The sequence below is a fragment of the Lepus europaeus genome, chromosome 5, assembly GCF_033115175.1.
Source record: "Lepus europaeus isolate LE1 chromosome 5, mLepTim1.pri, whole genome shotgun sequence".
Lineage (NCBI taxonomy): Eukaryota > Metazoa > Chordata > Mammalia > Lagomorpha > Leporidae > Lepus > Lepus europaeus.
This window is the reverse complement of record NC_084831.1, coordinates 55,146,683-55,168,928: the sequence shown is the minus strand read 5'-3', so window position 1 is coordinate 55,168,928 and position 22,246 is coordinate 55,146,683. Positions and strand designations below refer to the sequence as shown.

General features: G+C 44.5%; 1 protein-coding gene across 3 annotated transcripts in view; it reads right to left on the bottom strand.

Annotated features, from left to right (window-relative positions):
- The window catches only part of ALG6 (ALG6 alpha-1,3-glucosyltransferase), a 55,525-nt gene extending 43,587 nt beyond the window's left edge, over positions 1-11,938 (bottom strand). The window contains exons 1-3 of one of the 3 annotated variants that reach the window (XM_062191464.1): positions 11,854-11,938; positions 10,273-10,351; positions 8,004-8,256 (exon numbers count right to left, since the gene is read on the bottom strand). In XM_062191464.1, the coding sequence (XP_062047448.1) occupies positions 8,004-8,085 (82 nt within the window). In that variant the 5' untranslated portion in view covers positions 8,086-8,256; positions 10,273-10,351; positions 11,854-11,938. Of the gene's footprint in view, positions 1-8,003; positions 8,257-10,272; positions 10,352-11,376; positions 11,638-11,853 lie in introns of those variants that run through there. The other 2 variants (XM_062191463.1, XM_062191465.1) reach the window with 2 other exon arrangements.
- Between the last annotated feature and the right edge of the window lie 10,308 nt (positions 11,939-22,246).

The window sequence follows — 22,246 nt, the reverse complement described above, 5'->3', positions numbered from 1 at the left end:
AGAGCTGGATCGGAAGTGGAGCAGCCAGGATATGAACCAGCGTCCATATGGGATGCCAGCACCGCAGGTGGCAGCTTTACCTGCTGCGCCACAGCCCCGGCCTCCAGACCAAGTAATTATGCTTTAACACAATGCCACATATCGTTTTTTGGCAAAAAACAAAGTCTTGAAATTACCATCTGACACTTTAACATTCTAAATCTCAGGGCCAGTGTTGTGGCACAGTGAGCTGCTCGGGAAGACCACATGCCCTACTGGAATGCCTGGCAGTCCCAGCTACTCAGTGCTACCAATGCAGCTTCTTGCTACTACACCTGAGAGGCAGTGGATGATGGCCTTAGTACTTGAATCCCTGTCACTCACACGGGAAATTTGGATGGAGTTCCTGGCTCCTGGCTTCAGTTTGGTCCAGCCTCAGCTTTTTCAGGCATTTGGGGAGTGAGTCAGGGGATGGAAGATTTCTATGTCTCTTCCCAACCCCTCTCTCTGTCACTCTGACGAATAAATCTTTTAAAAAGAGAAAACAAAAAAGGTTAAAAAACTAATGTGGTAGGCCTCTGCCCAAGCTGTTTATTCCCTAATGCACACATCTCTTCCATCAACTCATATCCAACCTTCAAGGATCACCTCAGCTTCTATGTCCTCCAAGAATCCTCCCCTAGAAATGAAAAACACACTGACAGCTAACGACTGACTTATCAAAACATTTAGCTTTCAGTACTGTATACCTCATCATGTAACTGGACTGACTGTTCCCTAACTGCTACCCAAATTAGAATTTTAGTTCCTATATACAAAATTTTTTTCACGAGTTCAGAAGAACCATATTACTAGACCATATTGTAGTATATTAAAAATTTGCTTAATTAATCTAAACACAAGGGAGAGAATGACCTATAATAAACTTTTCAAAAATGAATCAATTGCATTTTTGTGTGTGTATGTTACAGAGGGGTTGGTGCATATTTCTACACAACCATTCAATATGGCTTCTTTCAGAGGGAGAGAGGAATTGTTTTTGTTGCTTTGTTTTTGTTTGTTTTTGGTCCACTGGGATAATAAAAGTCAGAGAGAATCTTAAGTAATTTCTTATACCTGAAAAAAAAAACCAACTAACCAGATTTTCTGAAATTGCTCCAGACTTGTGGTCAATGTGGAAGAATTTATTACCATTCTCTAACAAATAGAAGAATGGGTAATGAGTCTCTTTAGAGTTGGGAAACAAGTTTCTATCCAGAGTCTGACCTACTTCAATAAATTCAGCTGACACTGGCGATGAAATTAGTACTTAAGTTTTTAAAACTGCTAAAGTGCCCTTAAAGCAACCCAGAAGGACAACCCAACTGCACCTGTGGGAGCTGCACTTGGGAAAGGCGAAAAGGATTCCTTCCACAGTGATTAATTCTACAAATTCATTGGTATGAGACTCAGAATTACATAAAGAAAACACACTAATATATATTTACAGGGCATTGATCCTGTCTCAGGAGAATGGGCTTTAAGCACTTCTTAAATGTTCATTTTATTAACTCCTAAATTCAGAATTATGTTCAAATTTAAAGAACAAATCATTTTTTAAAAAGATTTATTTATCTGGGGCCGGCACTGTGTCATAGTGGGTTAAGGCATCACTTGAGCCCAGCTCCTTACTAATGCACCTGAAAAAGCAGAGGAAGATGGCCCCAGTGATTGGGCCCCTGTACCCACGTGGGAGACCCAGATGAATCTCATGGCTCCTGGCTTCGGTCCTGGGGAATGAACTAGTAGATGGAAGATTTCTTTCCTTCTTTCCTTCCTTCCTTCCTTCCTTCCTTCCTTCCTTCCTTCCTTCCTTCCTTCCTTTCTTTCTCTCTCTCTCTCTCTTTCTTTCTCTCTTTCCTTCTTTCTCTCTCTCTCTCTCTTTCTTTCTCTCTCTCTCTCTCTCTGCTTCTCCTTCTCCCTCTATGTAACTGACTTTCAAATAAATAAATAAATCTTTTTAAAAAAACACTCATTTTCAAATAAATAAATAAATCTTTAAAACAAACAAAAAGATACCATCTATAATACAGAGGGAAAAACTAGAAGATAACCTGGGAATACATCTCAGAAAGATGTATAAAATTATAAAATTTTGTTGAAAGACATAAAAGAGGGGCTGCTGTGGCGCAGTGGTTTAAAACCTCGGCCTGCTGGCATCCCATATGGGCACCAGTTTGAGTCCCAGCTGCTCCATTTCTGATCCAGCTCTCTGCTATGGCTTGGGAAAGCAGAAGATGGCCCAAGTCCTTGGCCCCTGCACCCATGTGGGAGACCCAGAAGAAGCTTCTGGTTCCTGGTTTTGGATGAGCTCAGCTCTGGCCATTGCAGCCATTTGGGGAGTGAACTAGTAGATAGAAGACTCTTTCTCTCTCTGTGTCTATTTTGCTCTCTAACTCTGTCTTTTGAATAAATAAATATTTCAAAAACAAAAGACATTAAAGAAACAGATGGAAAAACATACATGTTAATGAACTAGAAGCTCCAGTAATGACTGTCAATTCTCTCCAAGATTCATCAACAATACAGAATTTTACAATTCCAGTCAAAATCCCAACAAGATATCTCACAGTACTTAGTATGATTTAAAAGACACATACCAGTGTATATTAGCTTTCTTTGCTATAGAAGTTTGGGGAGAAGGGCTTAAAATGATATCCTTTTGTTATTTCACAGCTAGTTAGGTCAGAAGTATGAGTGACACGTGGGAGACCCAGATGAAGTCCCTGGCTTCTGGCTTCAGTTTGTCCCAGCCCCAGCTGTTGTGGGTACTTGGGGAGTGAACCAGCAGAAATAAGATCTGTGTGTGTGTGTGTCATTCTGCTTTTCAAATAAATAAAAATACTTATTTTTTAAAAAGTCTTCACATTTGAAAAACAAAGAAACACAATGTAGGTGGGCTTAGCTCAGTTTTCTGCTCAGGGTCTCACAAATCCAAAATAAGGTGTCAGCCCATCTCTCATCTGAAAACCCAGTGGGAAAATCTACTCCCACACTCACTCGGGCTATAAGTACAAATACAAGTTCCTTGTGGCTGCAGATCTGAGACTCCTGTGTCCTTGCTAACTCACAACTTCTCACATAGCCCCAGCAACATCATTGAGTCATTCTGCTTTGAATCTCTCTAGTGTCCGCTTCTGCTGGAGAAAGTTCTCTGCTTTTAAGGGCTCATATGATTGCACTGGGCACACTGGATAATTCAATGCAACCCCCTATTTTAAAGTCAGCTGTGCCATAATACAAATCTAGTCACTCCAACGGAGATGCCATTTTCACAGATTATGAAGGCAGGACAGCTTTGGGGAGCCATGTTAGAAATGCTGCCTACTACAACAGGAGAGAACAAAGCCAAGAGCAGTCAAGACACTCAGAAAGCAGGACTATCAGGTGGGAGAACTTGCTCCATCATATACCAAGATTTATCATAAATTTACAGTAATAAGACATGGCAGTATTGGGCCAGTGGATCAAAATGGAGAGTCAGAGACAGAACCATGTGTATATGAAAATCTTAGAAAGACAGAACCTGTAACACAGATTAGTGTGAAATGTTGGACTACTCAATAAGTGGGCTGAAATAATTATCCATGTGAAAAAAATCCAGTGGATCCCCATCTCATAACTTAAAACACAAAAATCAATTCTAAGGATATCAGAATTTAGGAAAGATAAACTTAAAACTTCTGGATTTAGGAAAACATCTTCATGACCTACGAGTACAGAAGGAGTTCCGGAAGATACAAAAAAAAAAACAAAAAAAAAAAAAACCAAAAACAAAAACACAAATCACAAGGGAAAAAGACTGATAAATAACATTATTTTAAAATTAAACACTTGTGTTCAGCAAAAGAGTATGAAAAGACAAGCCACTAACTGGGAAAAGGTATTTGCAACTCATATGAAAGTTAGCTTTTAGAACAGAGAACACCTGAGGAAAGGAAAAAATAATATATAAACAAAAAAGTTTACATGAATTTCAAAATTTTTGAACCAAAATAAATTTATCTTTTATTTCCATTTTCCATGAACTTTTGGAGTGTCTTTGTGTATATATATTTAAATAGACAACATAAAAGGGGAAAAACCTAATAGAAATATACAAATGGTATAAACAAGTTTTTCACAGAAAAGGAAATACAAAGGGCTAATAAACATGATTCAATCTCATCAGTAATGAAATAAACTCAAAACCACAATGAAATATCATTTAACACACTCCACACTGACAAAACTTCAAAAACTTAACAGTACCCAAATGTTTTAAAGGATGTGGAATCACAGGAACTCTCCTAGTAGGGAACTGCCCCAATAATAGAAAAGCTTAGGATGGATGATGCACACAAAATTTGCCTCCAGAATTGGAGCAAGAAAAATTTTAATGCACCTCTTGCACTTGCTTTGCTCTAGATCTGATGCTTGGTGTGAGCTCACAGAGAAATGAACCAAAATAGGACCTGACTACTTTGGTTCTAGCCAAGAAAAAAAGGAGCCCTGCATTTAGCCGACCCTAGCTCACCAGGGAGCTGCCTGGAGAGTGAAGTCAGAGCCTCCCTAACCCCAGTAATAAAGTGTTCTCCAGGGCCAGCTGAAGATGGATTTATGTACTCCTAGACCTCCAGCCAAACTCTCTCTCTCTCAGCACTCACCCTTTCCAGCTGACTAGAATACAGCCCAATCTTCAGAGACCCAAAACGAAATTCATTACCTTCCCTGCTGAATCTACTCTAGTATCTGAACAAGAAGTATCTGAACAAGAAGCCATTCTCAAACTCCTCCTTTTATTTATCCTCACATACAATTGGCCATTAAATTCTGCTGATGTTCATTCAATGTGGCTCAGATTTAGTGACCTAGTCTAGGCCCTTGTCATCCCTCGCCTGGACCACTGCCATCAGCTATGTGCACCAATACTCATATACCAACACAGACCAATACATAAACTCACTTATGGCCAATGCACACAGATGCTGCCAGTGTAATGTGCCTATCAGCACTCTCACCTCCCCACACTCCCAACTCCACGCAGCACCGAGAGCTGTCTTTTAAAGAAACAAACCTGCAGTGCAGCAGCTAAGCTGCCACTTGGAATGCCTGCAGCCCACATCAGAGTGCCTGGGATCTGCTTCTGAGTCAGTTTCCTGCTAATGCACTTCCTGGGAGGTAGCCAGTGACAGCTCAGGTACTTACTTTCCTGCCACTCACACGGGAAACCTGGATGGAGTTCCAGGATCCTCGATCTGGCCTGGTCCAGTCCAGGCTGTTGCGGGCATTTGGGAAGTGAAGCAGAAGATGGAACAGATGGAAGATCTATTTCTGTCTGTGTTTCTCTCTCTGTGTCACTTTGACTTTCAAATAAAGAAAACAAAATGGAGGAAATATGATTTGACCTCTATGCTTAAAAACTTCCATTGTCCAAAAGATAGAACCCTCATATGTTAGTACGGCTCCACCTAGGCCATTTATTTCACCACTTCATCTTCATCTTACAATGCCCACTGTATTCCACTCCCACTTAATGCTGTCACCATTCCTTGACCAGCAATCTGTCTCGGTTCATGCTGTCTCCCCCCACCTCTCATCACCCCCTTTTCTGACTAGTGCAATCCTCGTCTCTCTTAGAAAAAGCTTCACTGTTACATCGAAGCTTTCTCACCTGTACTAGAAGTCTCTTGTGTAGCCAGTCTGTGCTGTTCATACCACACTACATTTTAATGTAGTAACCAAGAGCTCTTCAGAAAGCTCACAGGAAATGCATATTATGAACAATGATTGGATTTTTTTTTTTAAATTTTGCACCAAAATAAACATCTCTTCATTCCATTTTGCACATCTTTTTGAAGTCCCTTTATATGTTTGTATTTACATGTCCACCTGACTCACTAGACTGTGAACTTCTCTAAGGAAGATCCCATTTACTATTCTGGGGCAACCCAAAGACTCGACCTGAAGGTTTAGTCACCAGCAAGGACCATTTTTCAGCACAGCAGACATTTTAACATTTTGGGGTTAAATAATCTAATGTGAAATCAAAGGGGGTAAGCTATGAATCCTAAATGTGCTGATTGTATCACTACACTATCAAAAAAGCAAACATAATGCTTACTTATTATTTCAAGTAGTCCTCACAACAACCTGTTAAAGTATGTGTTAATACTCTCACTTTGCAAGAGATACCTGAGGCTTCCAGAAATTAAGACACTTCCGGGGCCCCCCACTCCACCCTGGTGCTGTGGCATAGAGGGTGAAGCTGCCACCTGCAATGCTGGCCACCCACGTGGGAGACCTGGATGAAGCTCCTCCTGGCTCCTGGCTTCAGCCTGGCCCACCACAGATGGTTGCAGCCATTTGGGGAGTGAACCAGCAGATAGAACACCTCTCTGTCTCTCCTACTCTCCCTTTAAGTCTTTCAAATAAATAAATAAATCTTTAAAGAGAAGAAAGAAACTTCCACAAGATCAGGAAGCTAATGGGTGAAATAACTAAAGTTTGAGGCCAAGTTTTCTGCTGCTTTACAGTGATTTTACCTCTTCAAGATTCCTCAAATTCAGTTAGCATTTAACTGACTTGGCTTAGGCCTCTTTGTCAGAAATCAGAGCACAATTATAAAAGCACTGACTCTGAAACCAAACACAATTATATCTGCATCAGTTCTCATTTATTGGTTGTCTCACTTTCCATTTATAAATGAGCAATATTATCTACCTTCAGTGGTTATGGTAAGTACTAAAGAAAACAGTGTCCAGCATACAGTAAATACTCAAAAAAGAGCTCTAATGGCTATTACTATTGTTATTGCTACTATTGACTCATTTCCCTATCATAAGTTATTTTCTACAACCAAGTAATTTGTCTAGCCAACTAAATAACCAAATCTCCTGCCACTGCCTTCCCATACTTTTTCTTCCAGAATTCTTTTTATGCTACCACAATACTGAACACCTATGATAACCACGCTCTCTCATGCCTGCACTGTCTTTTGCACATGTTCCTGCTCTACAACACGTTCCCCATTTGAGCTGCTTGACAATTCCAACTCATCCTTCAAACCTTGAAATCAAACATCTCTGAAGTCTTCCCTAATGTACACTCATTCACTTCTCAAGTACACCAAACATACTTCTATATCATAGCTATCACATGGTACTGTGACCACTTATCTATCAAATTGTAGCCTAACTGAGTAGTGGATATTCACCTGTACAAGAGTACTTCAAACAGTTCATGAAAAATGGAATTAAAAGATGTTTATTTTAGGGCAAAAAAAATGTTTGGAATCTATGCAGTTTTTCATAGACATTTTCCATGAAATTTTTGAAGTACCTTTGTATTTCAAGCACCCAGCACAATATCTGAACACAAGAAGTGCTAAATAAATACTCCCAGAAGGGCTGGCGCTGTGGCATGGGCCCCTGCAACTATGTGGGAGACACAGAAGAAGCTCCTGGCTTCAGATTGGCGCAGCTCTGGCCGTCACCGCCAACTGGGGAGTGAACGAGCGGATGGAAGACCTCTCTCTCTCTCTCTCTGCCTCTCCTCTCTCTGTGTAACTCTGACTTTCAAATAAATAATAAACAAATCTTAAATAAATAAATAAATAAATACTCCCAGAGCTAAATTTAATCCCACCCCAGGGTCTCCAGGACCACATTCTATCACCCCACCCCCATTTCTAATCGTATTCCTCCTTTGGCTCTACTCCTGCCCTTGGGGTACTGACTCAGGTCTCTCTGCAATGTCTATACATACTTAATCATCTCTGAATGTGTCATCTTTCCAGCTAGAATATGTTTTTGTTTTCTCAAGTCAAAAGGCCCATTTAGCTCCAACACATACTTATTAGAATTAGATGTTGAAATGTATTTTCTTGACACACCAAATTGTTCTCTGTCCCAGTCAGAAAACTGTAAACTGTGACCACAAAAACAAACCAAAAGAGCTACTTAAAATTATATTTGCCTGTCTTTTAAATGGTCAGAATGTATTACCTGAGTAAGAATTAAGAGAAACTGTCCACCGTACTGTCAGTCCTATTAGGACCACCACTGTCATCAAGTACCATTTCTCCATGGTTCCTCAAAGTCAGGGCGGCGATATAAAACAGGGCCAGGGCCAGGCACTTTTAGCACCAAGTCAATCAATTCTTTTCTTGATCAGGGAAATGCCATCACTTCTTTGGAATTTGGAGATGGTTTCAAATGATGCTTTGTTTCCAATTCATTACATCTGTGAAGAAGTAGCCTGGAGAAAAAAAAGATACCAAGATTTAGCAGGGCACCACCTATAACAACAAGGCTATTAAACTAAGAAGAAAGATTGAGAATTGAGCGGGAGGACTGGCACAGAGGGAAGGGGTAGTGTTAAGTTCCACATCCCTTAGCCCTTCCTGTCAAAGGGGCCTCAACAGGTCTAAAGATACAGGAAAGATCTGCTCTAACAAGTATTTCGGAGAGAAGAAACAACAGAGCCAGGTCAACAGTAGCCAGTCAGTTTCAGCTAGCATATGTCTACCTCCAGGCCCAGCTAAAGGTATACATGGGAGCTTCATCTTTGGAAGAGAACAAAAGAAGAATTCTGTCTTTGTATTTAGTTTGTTAAGTCTTCCACTAAAACGATTACTGCAGTTTTATTTTCTTATTTCTTTTCTTTTAAATGATACTTGTAGGAAGCACACCAACTTTCCATCTTTGAGAAACAAACCTTTGCAAAAGTCATCAGGAAGAGCTCCAAATCTTATGAGAAAATACAAAAATGGTAAAAATTAATCAAATACATGTTTCTTTCCATTTTTTCCTTAGGTTTGGTGTTCCTCTGAAAAAGAACTAGCCTCTTTTACCATAGAATATACATTAATTTAAATATTTTCAGGAAAATAAAAATAATAACAGAACTGAAAATGAAAGGAAAAACTGGCACATTCCACCTACTGGGCTAGAATCACTCTTACTTAAATAAAAACATCTGGGGCCGGCGCTGTGGCGCAGCATATTAACGCCCTGGCCTGAAGTGCCGGCATCCCATATGGGTGCCAGTTCGAAACCCGGCTGCTCCACTTCCTTTCCAGCTCTCTGCTATGGCCTGGGAAAGCAGTAGAAGATGGCCAAGTCCCTGGGCCCCTGGCCCCTGGCCCCTGGCTCCTGGCTCCTGGCTCTGGATCAGTGTAGCTCTGGCCATTGTGGCCAATTGGGGAGTGAACCATTGGATGGAAGACCTCTCTCTCTGCCTCTCCTTTCTCTGTGTAACTCTGACTTTCAAATAAATAAATAAATCTTTAAAAAAATAAATCTTTAAAAAAATAAAATAAAAAAATCCATAAACAATTCCTGAAGTAATGACTTCTAGTATCTCAATCAGGCAGAATGACTCAAGCATTTATTTATTAACTTGAAGATTTACTTATTTATTTGTTTCAAAGATAGAGCTACGGAGAGAGAAGGAGAAACAGAAAGAGCTCTTCTATTTGCTAGTTCACTCCACAAATGGCCACAATAGCCAGGGCTGGGCCAGACCAAAGCCAGGAGCCTGTAGCTTCTTCTGGGCCTCCCAAGTGAGTGCAAGGGGCCCAAGTATCTGGAGCATCCTCCACTGCTATCCCAGGCACATTAGCAGAGACCTGAATCGGAAGTGGAGCAGCCAGGACTCGAACCAGCATCCATATGGGATGCCGGCATCAGCATCCTCTGTTATTTTTCTTTATTAAGATTTTGATTTATTCATTTGAAAGGCAAAGCAAGAGATAGATCAATCTTCCATCCACTGGTTCACTTCCCAAATGGCCACAATGGCCAAGGCGAGGCCAGGTCGAGGTCAGAGCCTGGAACTCCATATAGCTCTCTCACACGGGCTGCAGGGACCCAAGTACTTGGGCCATCATCTGCTACCTCCCACGAGCATTAGGCAGAAGCTGGATCAGAAGCAGAGCAATGGGACCCGAATCGGCACTCCATGCAGCAGTTTAACCCACCGTACCATGATGCTCGCTCCTGGGAAGCTAACACTCACTGGCTCATCTTTTGTCATTCATGTTATATCACAACTCTCCTTGCAACGATCATCCCTCACCACCCTACTACAATGCCCTCCAGTTACTGTTTGTACCACTACTGTTTTAAATTTCCTTCCTAATTCTTCACACTTCCAGAAATTGTATTCTTATATATAACATGGAACAATCTCAAACACATTAAAAAAAAAAAAAAAAAAAAAAAAAAAAAACCTTGGGGGCCAGTGCTATGACACAGTGAGTAAAGCCACTACCTGCAGTGCCAGCATCCCATATGGGCAATGGTTCAAGTCCCAGATGCTCCACTTCTGATCCAGCTCCTTGATAATGCACCTGGGAAAACAGTGGAAGACAGCCCAAGTCCTTGGGCCCCTGCACCTATGTGGGAGACCCAGATAAAGCTCCTGGCTTCGGCCTGGCCCCAGCCATAGCAGCATTTAAAGAGCAAAGTAGCAGCTGGAGGATCTCTCTCTCTCTCTCCTCTCTTTCAAATAAATAAATCTTAAAAAAAAAAAAAAAGCTAGACACCCAAAAATACATGCAGTTCCATTTGCAAAAGGCTCATAAATGGGCAGAACGAACCTACGGTGTTGGAAATCAGCTAAGGGGTTAGCTTCAGGAAGCAAAAAAAGAGTGGTGATTGGCAGAAGTCTGCAAAAATATCATGAGACATCGGAGTGTTCTCTCTTGATTTGAGTGGTGGCAAAAAGACATGCTTACTCTGTGATAAATCACAAGTAACAAACTGTGATTTAGGTATAGTATTGTTCTGCAGGTATGTTACCGAATTGAAAAAAAAAAAAAAGCTGGGAGCCAGCACTGTGGTGCTATGGGTTAGGTCAGTGCCTTAACACCAGTGTCCCATGTCAGAGTGCTGGTTCCAGACTCAACTACACTGCTTCTAGTCCAGCTCCCTGCTAATGTGCCTGGGAAGGCAGCAGAAGATGGCCCAAGGACCTGTGTGTATGTGTGTGTGTGGTGTGGTGTGTGTGTGTGTGTGTGTGTTTACTCTCCTCTCTCTGTTGATGTGCCTTTCAAATAAATCTTTAAAAATAAATAAATAAATTGCATTTATTTCTCAGGTAGAAAATGCTTCCTTAATCCTTGCTCTGCTCCCTGCATCTAGCAAGCCGGTGACGGTGAGTTATCTGCTGAATGGAGGAGGGTTATGTGTGCAAGCAGAGGGGAGGGACCTCATTTTATTGAGGCTAAAGATTTTAAGTGAGAGACATCTGGGACGTGAACCAGAGATGGATGGGATCTCCCTCTCTCTGCCTAATAAAATAAAAATAATGAAAGACAGCGAGCCTTTGACCCCTCTCTGACTTCCCACCTGCAGGGCAAAGCTGGGTAACTACCTAGTCCGCGCACGCGCCGCCGAGCTGCCTCGCAGTGGCAGTGGGCTCTCGCTCCTGCTCTGCCCTGACAGCGCATCTAGGAAAAGAGAAGTCCTCCGTCCACGTCCCAGAGCCGAGCGGGATCCCCTCAGCCGGCAAGATTCTCCCAGGTGGAAACACTACCCTAGGAGCGCAGTTCGCTGGGTGAGCGCATGCGGCAACAACGACCCCTCTAGACGTGTCTCCCCCTTTCTCCGGAGGTCCACACCCTCAGGACCACAGGGACAAGGAGGCCAGGCCCGCTCCGACCAGGGGATACCACCACCACCGCCGCCGCCGCGTCCCCTACCGGACCCTAGAACACCCTGCAGGCTGGGCGGGGGGAGGCCTCGGGTCGTGGAGCGCAGGTGGGGGTCGGGCAGCCAGCACCGCGCTGGCTCGTGGCGCCTCCCACACTGGCTCGGGGACCAGAACCGCAAGGAATTCCCCCTCTCTTACCCCACTGCCCGCCCGGCGTTGGGATTCCCGCCTGCCACGGGTCTCAGGAGGGCGCCTGCGCACTCGCCCCAGCTGCGGACGGCTGCTCCGGCCTTCCGCTCCACGTGCTCGCGCACCCGGCGCGGGGGCGAGCCCGTCGAGCGTGAGGGGCGGGGCGAGCGGCCTGGGCGCGGAAGGGAGGCAGCCGATTTACAAGGCGGGGCACGAGCGGCTGGAACTCGAGAGGGCTCGCGTCCCGGGTTAGGCTAGGGGCAGGTGGAAAGCCCCTTGCTCTTCTTTCCTGGGATGGTGGCCAAGGCCTGAGGCGCTGCTTATGCCACGAATTCCTGGTAGGGGCGGGTGCTGGCTCGCTCCACCGAAGAGAGAGCCCTTTGGCTGGTCGCCGTGGCTGGGCAGCAGGTCTTCTGGGCCGGTGCCTCAAGGAGTCAGAAAGCCAGCCTGCTTGGTTATCTTGGAGCCGCCTGCCTGCGAAGAATGCGGCCCGAGCGCAGGCGTGGGACGGCTGGGGTGTCCCATCACGTCAGAAGCATCTCTGAACGTCCCAAAAGAACGCTCTGCCCTCCAGTTGCCACCGCACAGGCCTCATCGGGCGGCATAGCTCAGCCATACCTAAACTTACCAAAAAGAGCCACAGTCCCCCAGTCCTGCCACGCTGTATAAGCCTGCCCTTCTAATTTACTCGGTTAAGTACCAACAAATACAAGGCTGTGGCTTTACCTTGCTGCTAAGTGTGTTTGAACAACACCCTAGACGTGCAGCCTTCATCAGCAGGGCAAGGTGAACTTCCAGACCTAAAACTTTATTTAAAAGACCACCGCTCCTGGAATTGTGGAGAAATATGACCAAGTCCGTGCACTCAAGGGATCTAGTTCTCACTGAAAGGACATTTTGGGGGCTGGTGTTGTGGCGAAGCAGGTTAAGCCACTGCCGGTAATGCCAGCATACCATATGAGTGCCAGTTCGAGTCCTGACTTCGCTTCCCATTCAGCCCCTCCTTATGTACCTGGGAAGGCAGCAAATGATGGCCCAAGTACTTGGATCCACGCCACCCACGTGGGAGACCTAGATGAAGGCCTGGCTTCTGGCTTTGGCCTGGCCCAACCCTGGCCAGTGGAGCCATTTGGGGAGTGAACTAGCAGATGAATATCTGTCTCTTTCTCTCGGTCTGTCTCTCCCTTTCTCTCTCTAACTCTGCCTTTCAAATAAGTAAGTCTTGAGAAAAGGGAAAAAAGACATTTTCATGCGTAAAAGGATAGAAAGCAAAAGAAAGCACATGCTAAATGCCACATTATTGGTATATACACCAAGCACTGTAGGAGTTAAGAGAAGCGTATTCACTATAAACTACCAACTAGCAGGAATTGCTTTTCCTGCAGGCGTCAGCTGAGCTTTGAAGGAGAGCCTGGGCTTAGATAACCCAAGAGGATGGGAGCAGAAATCTAGACAAAGGAAATGGTTCAAGCCCAAACTGTGACAGCTGAAAAGTGCAGAACATATCCTCCAGTTCGGCTGCTGGGTGATGAAGCTGGAAAGGAAGAACCGTGGAGGGCCTTGAATACCAGGCTGTGATGTTGGGAATTTATTCAGTGATCAGTAAGGGGCCATTAAAATGACTTGTAGTAGGGAATCAGGTGTACAGTGCAGTGTTGGAGAACATTTAAAGTGGTAATAATGGACCAGATAAATGAGAGGGAGAGGTAGAAGTCATTATAGTAGGCCATGCGTGGTTAGACAAGGGCCTAGACTGAGATGGTAACGGAACTGGAAAGGAAGGGATCAAGTGGAAAATATATGACTCTTGGTAATGTAATAGATACATAGAAGAAGCAAAGGAGAGGAGAGAATGAAGGATGGCTCCCAAGGTTTCAATCCCGTTACTGGAAGAACTGATAGCTCTAAGGAAGTCTGGAGAATAAGATGGCTTGGAGAGTGGGCATTTGACCTGCTGGTTAACATAGCACTTACGGTGCTGACATCCCATATCAGAGTACCTGGCTTTGGGCCCTGGTGTTATTCCCAATTCCAGTTGCTTGATAATGCACACACTGGGAGGCAATAGAGAATGATAATCCAGTGGTCGGGTCCCAGGAGTACACATGGGTGACCTGGATAGAGTTCTAGCTCCTGACTTTAGCCTGGTCCAGCCCTGGGTATACATAACGGATACTCAATAAATGTATTTTTTAATCTTTTTAAAATTTATTTATTTGTTTTCATTTTATTTGAAAAGCAGAAAGTGAAAGAGGAACACACAGGGAGCCAGGAGCTCAGAAATCCATTTGAGTCTGTCACATGAATGCTAGGAACCTAAATGCTTGGGTTATCATCTGCCACCTCACAGGCACATTGGCAGGAAGCTAGATCAGAATCTGAGGAGCTGGGACTCAAACCAGGACTCTGACATAGGATTAGGTGTCCCAAGCAGTGGCTTAACCTACTGTACCACAGTGCCCACCCAGAACACCTGCATTTTAAATGGCAGCATCTACTAGAAACAAAAAAGCATAACAAAACTGTGAAGTGGATCAAGTTTAAAGACAGGATAGAATGTTGGTTAAGTAATAGTGTCTGACTCTGGAGACAGATTTAGATTTGAACCTCAGTTCTGGCCAGATGTTTGGTCTAATAGTTAAGACACTTGTTCAGATGCCTGCATCTCATCCCAGAGTACCTGGTCTCATTCCCCAGCTCCAGCTACTGACTCCAGATTCCTGATAATGCAGCAGTGATACCTCAAGCGATTGTGGTCCTGCCACCCATGTGGGAGACCTGAACCATTGCAGGCCTTTGGAGAGTGAACTAGCATATGGGAGTGCTATCTATCTGAAGTAACACCTTAACAGTAGGACCTCCATTTTAGAGCACCTGAGAGTTCATCTTGAGAAAGGACCCTCCACCGTGAGATTCTGGTCTGAAACTATGATCTAAAACTCAGACAATAACAGTACTCATACAGTAAGAGCACACTGCATCTCACTTGGCAGAGCATAGAAACTCCCTAGCATGATTGCTCAAGCTTAAAACAGACAGGCTGCACCTGGATTAAGGTTAAGATTGTAAATTGTCTCTTTTCAAGATTGTAATTGATATTAGTTTTGCTTAGGCCTTAGGTCAGCTTGACCCTAGTAACCATGTATTCCCCCCGATCCTATCAACCATGTATTCCCTCTCCCCTCCTTGTGGTTTTTGCCTTTATAAGCCCTGTTGATTTGAGCTTCAGGGTGGAGAGTTCTTTAGGGCATGGGCCCACTCTCCACCACTGGCAGTAAAGGACTATCAAGTTTTTATCAACGTGTGGTGCTCCTCTGTTTACACTCGCTCAGGTACAACATATCTATCATCTATCTATCTCTGACTCTCAAATAAGTAAATTTGTTTTTCAAGATACAGAGGTGGTGTTGTAGCACACAGGTTAAGCCACTGCCATGCCCGCATCCCATACTGGAGTGCTGGCTCAAGGACCAGCTTCCCTGCACTTCCGATACAACTTCCTACTAATGCATCTTGGAGGCAGTAGATGATGGCCCAAGTATTTGGATTCCTGCCAGTCATATGGGAGACCAAATGGAGTTCCTGGCTCCTGGCTTCAGCTTGGCCCATCCCTGGCTGTTTGTAGGTATTTGGGGAGTGAAACAGAAAATGGAAGATCTCTCTCTTTATCTCTCCCTTTCTATCTGCCACTCTGTGTTTTTAAGTAAATAAATGAATCTTTTTAAAAAAATAAAAATTGGATGGGGCCAGCACTGTAGCATGGTAGGTTAAGTTTCTGCCTGCAAGGCCAGTATCCCATATGGCACTAGTTCAAGTCCCAGCTGCTCCACTTCCAATCCAGCTCCCTGTTAATGGCCTGGGAAAGCAATGCAAGATGGCCCAAGTTCTTGAGCCCTTGCACCCACGTGGGAGACCTGGAGGAAGCTCCTGGCTTTGGATCAGCCTAGCTCCAACTGTTGTAGCCATTGGGGATGTGAACCAGCAGATGGATGACCTCTCTATCTCTGTCTCTCCCTCTCTCTATTTAGTAACACTGCCTCTCAAATAAATAAATAAATCTTTTTTAAAAAAATAGGAAATATTTTAAAAAGTAAGGCTTTTTAAAAATCAGTTTTTGTTTTTCATTTTTGTTTTGCGATTCATGAATTTCCTTGAAAACAAAGCAACAGAAGGCCGGCACCGAGGCTTAACAGGCTAATCCTCCGCCTTGCGGCGCCGGCCAACCGGGTTCTAGTCCCAGTTTGGGCGCCGGATTCTATCCCGGTTGCCCCTCTTCCAGGCCAGCTCTCTGCTATGGCCCGGGAGTGCAGTGGAGGATGGCCCAAGTGCTTGGGCCCTGCACCCGCATGGGAGACCAGGAGAAGCACCTGGCTCCTGCCTTCGGATCGGTGCGATGCGCCGGCCGCAGTGGCCATTGGAGGGTGAACCAGCAGCAAAAAGGAAGACCTTTCCCTCTGTCTCTCTCTCTCTCACTATCCACTCTGCCTGTAAAAAAAAAGAAAAGAAAAGAAAAGAAAACAAAGCAACAGAGAGTGAGAGCCAAGAGATCTTTCGTGGATCACTTCCCAACTGTCCTCAACAGTTAGGGTTGAGCAGACCAACGCCAGGAACCAGTAAATGCATCTGGGTTCTCATCTGGGTGGCAGGGTCCCTTAAGTATTGGGGCCATCATCCACTGTCTTTCCAGGTGCATTAGCAGGAAACTGGATCAGAGGTGGAATAGCCAGGGCTTAAATCAGCACACTGATGTGGGATGCCTGTATCACAAACAGTGGCTTAACTTGCTGCGCCACAACTCTGGCCCCCAAAAATCTCAGTTCTCATACCTCCTAGATGGGTGATGTTGGTAAATCTCCAAATGACTCTATGATGTAGTTATTCCACCTAAAAAAATTAGTAATAGTACCATATTCTTTGAGTTATAATGAGAGTAAAATAAAGTTACACATGTAAAACTTTGAATATATTGCCTGGCATACAGCATGCAATCAGTAAATAATAGCTATAAGAAGAGGTACTTAGTATGTTCTCATTTTCTGATAGCCTTTTCCTCTCTTTGCAGTGTCTTCTTTCCTCTACCACATAGCAGCCTATGTACACTCACACCCCCACCAAAAAGCCTACTTAGTTCTTACTACCTGAAAATTTTCTCTGGAACAAATTTACAGTAATATGAAACCTTCCTCAAGATTTGTTCCATTTAAAGGAGCAATATCAATCTCTACAGCCAGTTCGGCCAATAGGTGATGGTTTCAATTAGCTGCTGCTATGTAACAAATTACACCAACAGAGTGGCTTAAACAGTGAGCACTTCATTTGCTCTTGATTCTAAGGATCTAGAATCCAGACAGGATTCAACTGGTGGTTCTTCTGTTCCACCAGCATTGGCAGAGTTTACTCATGAGGCTGCATTCATCTAGGGGATCAGCTGAGGCTAGAACGCCTACAGTGGCTTCAGCACTCTGTCCACGGGTCTCTCTCTCCACCAAGTTATATGCACTTCTTTTTTTTTTTTTTTTCGACAGGCAGAGTGGATAGTGAGAGAGAGAGAGACTGAGAGAAAGGTCTTCCTTTTTGCTGCTGGTTCACTCTCCAATGGCCGCTGCGGCCTGCGCATCTCGCTGATCCAAAGCCAGGAGCCAGGTGCTTCTGGTCTCCCATGCGGGTGCAGGGCCCAAGGACTTTGGCCATTCTCCACTGCCTTCCCGGGCCATAGCAGAGACCTGGCCTGGAAGAGGGGCAACCGGGATAGAATCCGGTGTGCCGGCGCCGCAAGGCGGAGGATTAGCCTGTTAAGCCACGGCGCAGGCCGTTATATGCACTTCTTACATGGCAGCTTGCTTCCCACAAAGAGCACTCCAAGGATCAAAGGCAAGACTTGCACACTCTTACACGTCAGCCTTAGTCGTGTTATACAGAATTTACAGGAGACCATTGGTTTGGATTGAGCTACTGCACTAGCCCCAAAGACCAAACCAAAATAGAATTACCCATGCTGAAGTTCCATGCCACCAAGCAAAAACTAAGTTGGTTGTTTTGTTTTGTTTGTTTTTTGTTTTTCAAAGATTTATTTTATTTTACTTGAAAGTCAGGGTTACACAGAGAGAGAAAGGGAGGCAGAGAGAGAGGTCTTCCATCCGCTGGATCACTCCCCAGCTGGCCACAACAGCAAGAGCTGCGCCTATCCGAAGCCAGGAGCTAGGAGCTTTTTCCGTGTCTCCCATGCAGCTGCAGGGGCCCAATGACTTGGGCCATCTTCTACTGCTTTCCCAGGCCATAGCGGAGAGCTGGATCAGAAGTGGAGCAGCTGCGACATGAACTGGCACCCATATGGGATGCCAGCACTGCAGGTGGCAGCTTTACCCACTAAGCCACAGCGCCAGCCCCAGAAAACTAAATTGTTTATCTGACCTTCCACAAAAACCAAGAGAAAGACAAATAGCCAAATCCCCACGCAGGCTATTTTTAGCCAGCATTATCAGCCCTCTCTACTTTAACTTTTATAAGTACAAAGATCTTTTAAATGACCAATTTGTTTTTTGTTCTCTTTCTGCTTTTCTCAGCCCCTTTGTCTATGAGCTAACATGTCCTGCTCAACTCATTGGAATACTCAGAATGAGATCTTGCCTATTTCTAGAATCACGAATATGAGCCAATAGAGAGTTTAAACTAAATTTGTTGTAATTTTGTCTTTTGATCAAGGTTACGCAGCATCACCCTCTCCTCATTCTATTGGTCAAGTCAAAGAGCCAGCCCTGATTCAAGGAGAGGGGAAATAGATTCTACCTCTCAATGGGAAGAGTGGGAAGGGATTTATGGCCATCTCTAATATAGCACAGAAAAACTTGCACAAAACTAAAAATGGAAAAAAGCCCAACTAACTATCCTAATCTTATTACTTGTTATCAGCCAGGAGGTCAAAGTTCAAATCATGTTAATTTCTTGTCTTTCTACCATGTCTTTCACAAAAGCAGCAACCTCTGGTTGCCATTTCACTCATATACAGTGAAGGTGATGATCACATAGTGCAAATTACACATACCTTATGTTGTGTTGAATCCTGTCGCCTCACATTGAAAGGTTGATGTCTTGATACTTAGTGCCTTAGAATGTTGCTACATTTGAAGGAAAGGATTTTAAAGTGATAGTTAGGGGCTGGAAATGTGGCGTAGTGGGCTAAGCCTCCACCTGCAGTGCCTGCATCCCATATGGGCGCCAGTTCCAGTCCCAGATGCTCCTCTTCCAATCCAGCTTCCTGCTATGGTAAAGCAATGAAAGAAGGCTCAAGTCCTTGGGCCCCTGCACCCAAGTGGGAGCCCCTAAAGAAGTTCCTGGCTCCTGGCTTTGGATTGGCCCAGCTCCAGCTGTTGCGGCCATCTGGGGAGTAACCCAGTGGATGGAAGATCTTTCTCTCCATTTCTCCCTCTGTCTGACTGTAACTCCACCTATCAAATAAATAACCACCTATCAAATAAATAAATAAAAGAGAGGTAGTTAAAGTTAAATGTGGTCATCGGCGTGGGCCCTAAACCAGTATGACCAGCATCCTACATCTTCCCTCCGCCAGCTCACTCAGAAATGCAAGGATGGCATCTGCGACCCAGATGATGACCTGCCACGTGTACTGTGCCACCTGCGCAGCGAGCTGTCCACCACCCAAGAAGTGAGAGTTCATCAACAACCCCCTCCCCCAAGAAGGTCAAATGAGGCCCCTCTACTGGCTCCTCTTTCCCCACAAGCCAGCATCCTTTCCCAGGTTCATGGCCCTGGGGCCTCAGTGAAGTTTCCTTTAGGTTGACTGGAGAAGAGAGGGATGGAAAGGAAGGAAAGACGGGGGAAGGAAGGCAAGGAGGAAGGAAGGAAAAGAAAGAAGGAAAGAAGAGAGAGAGAAATCTATTAAAATAAAAATTTTAACAATTGTCATATGTAATTGTGTTATTGCTATTAGTGTTGGATTATTAGATTCTGAGACTATCCTATGTGTAAAGCAAGATACAGAAAATGAAGATTCATGCAGTTTTCAAATTCTGTTACCTCTGGTGTTCGAGAGCAGGATTCCAGGCATGGGAAAAATAAATTAGAGACTGTAAGATGAAGATACTAATAGTTAATATGAACTCAGCATTTATTTTGTTGAATCTTTGGAAGGAAGGAAGGGAGAGGGGGAGGGAGGGAGGAAAGGAGGGAGAGAGAAGTAGGAGAGAGGGAGGGAAACAGTTCCAGATATTTTCACAAAAAAAGAGTAACCCATTAGTAGTTAGTAATCTCCTTAGCACACAGATTGTGGTCCTGAGATACCATTTCCCACCAAAAGGAACCAGGGATGCTTGGAGAATAGTTAATTGTAGGTTTGGGAAAGAAGTATACAAAAATAAATCTGGGACATCTTGTTATACCAGATAGCAAGGAAACCATGATCCAAGCATAGTAGACTACTAGGATCATATCAAAAGGACGTAGCAGAGGCCAGCACTGTGGCACGGGCTGCAACACCAGCATCCTGTATGAGCACCACTTGAGTCCCAGCTCCTCTGCTTTGCATCCAGCTCCCTGCTAATGGGCCTGGGAAAGCAGAAGATGGCCAAGTACTTGGGCCCCTGCCTCGCGTGTGGGAGACCCGAATGGAGTTCCAGACTCAGCTCTGCCACTGTGGCCATTTGCAGAATGAACCAGCAAATGGAACATCTCTCCCTCTATCTGTAACTCTGCCTTTCAAATAAATAAATAAATATTAAAAACTTAATAAAAATAAAAGGACAAAACAGACAACTTGCAGGGATTCCCACAGGCCATGCCCAACACTGAGCAAATGAAAACACAAGAACAACAATGGATTGATACACAACAATCATGAATTGTTTGTCATGTTCTTCATGAATTCATAATGATACTTCTCTTTGGAAAAAAGGTCACCAATGGAAGAAGCTAATAAACTAACTCACTATTGCGAAACCTGGTAAATAAGGAGACAGAATAGTGCAGTTGTTCTTTTTTTTTTTTTAAAAAAAAAAAAAGGTTCATACTTGGACTAAGAATCCCATAGTAGTCAAGCTTAACTCTATTTATGTATTTATTTATTTGAGAGGTAGAGTTACAGACAGCATGAGGGAGAGACAGAAAGGTCTTCCATCTGCTGGTTTACTCCTCAAATGGCTATAATGGCCAGAGCTGGGGCCATCCGAAGCCAGGAGCCAAAAGCTCTTTCTGGGTCTCCTATGAGGATACAGGGGCCTAAGCACTTGGGCCATCTTCTGCTACTTACCCAGGCCATAGACGAGAGCTGGATCAGAAGAGGAGCAGCCAGGATTAGAACCGGCACCCATATGGGATGACAGCGCTGTAGGCAGAGGCTTAGCCTACTATGTCACAGCACTAGCCCCAGTTATCCTTTCTTGTATAAACATTTCCTCTGGGTAGCCAAATAATTGATGGGGGAAAGTCTCTTGATGGCGTATTTCAGCTGTCCTGCTCCCCTGCATCGTTGTTTCAAGTGATAGAACAATTTTATATGTGTAAAAAAGCTCTTTGGGCTGGGTTGGTGCTGTGACATAGTGGGCAAAGCCTCCTCAGCCTGCAGTGCCAGTATCCCATATGGGTGCCTGTTCGAGTCCCAGCTGCTCCATTTCCAATCCAGTTCTCTGCTAACATACCTGGGAAGATGGCCCAAGACCTTGGACTCCTGCACCCATGTGGGAGACCCAGAAGAAGCTCCTGGCTCCTGGCTTCAAGTTGGCCCAGCTCCAGCCATTGTGGCTATTTGAGGAGTGAACCAGCAGATGGAAGATTCTCTCTCTCTCTCTCTAAGCCTCTGCCTCACTGTAATTCTGTCTCTCAAATAAACATATAAATCTTTAAAAAAAAAAATCTCAGGCCGGAGCCGTGGCTTAACAGGTTAATCCTCCGCCTTGCGGCGCCGGCACACCAGGTTCTAGTCCGGGTCGGGGCACCGATCCTGTCCCGGTTGCCCCTCTTCCAGGCCAGCTCTCTGCTGTGGCCAGGGAGTGCAGTGGAGGATGGCCCAAGTGGTTGGGGCCTGCACCCGCATGGGAGACCAGGAGAAGCACCTGGCTCCTGCCATCGGATCGGCGCGGTGCGCCGGCCGCAGCGCGCCTACCGCGGCGGCCATTGGAGGGTGAACCAACGGCAAAAAGGAAGACCTTTCTCTCTGTCTCCCTCTACTGTCCACTCTGCCTGTCAAAAAAAAAAAAAAAATCTCTCTGGGGCCTCTAAAACTACCCCATATTTGGATGGAACCAAAGTGGATCAACAGAAAACTGGGTTGTTGTTGAGTGTGAATTGAGTGGTTTCAAGTTGTTTAATGAAGCTAACCAAGTTAATGTATGGTCACTTATGGATAGACTCATTTAGTCAACAAATATTTATCGACTAGCCTGCCCTCAAA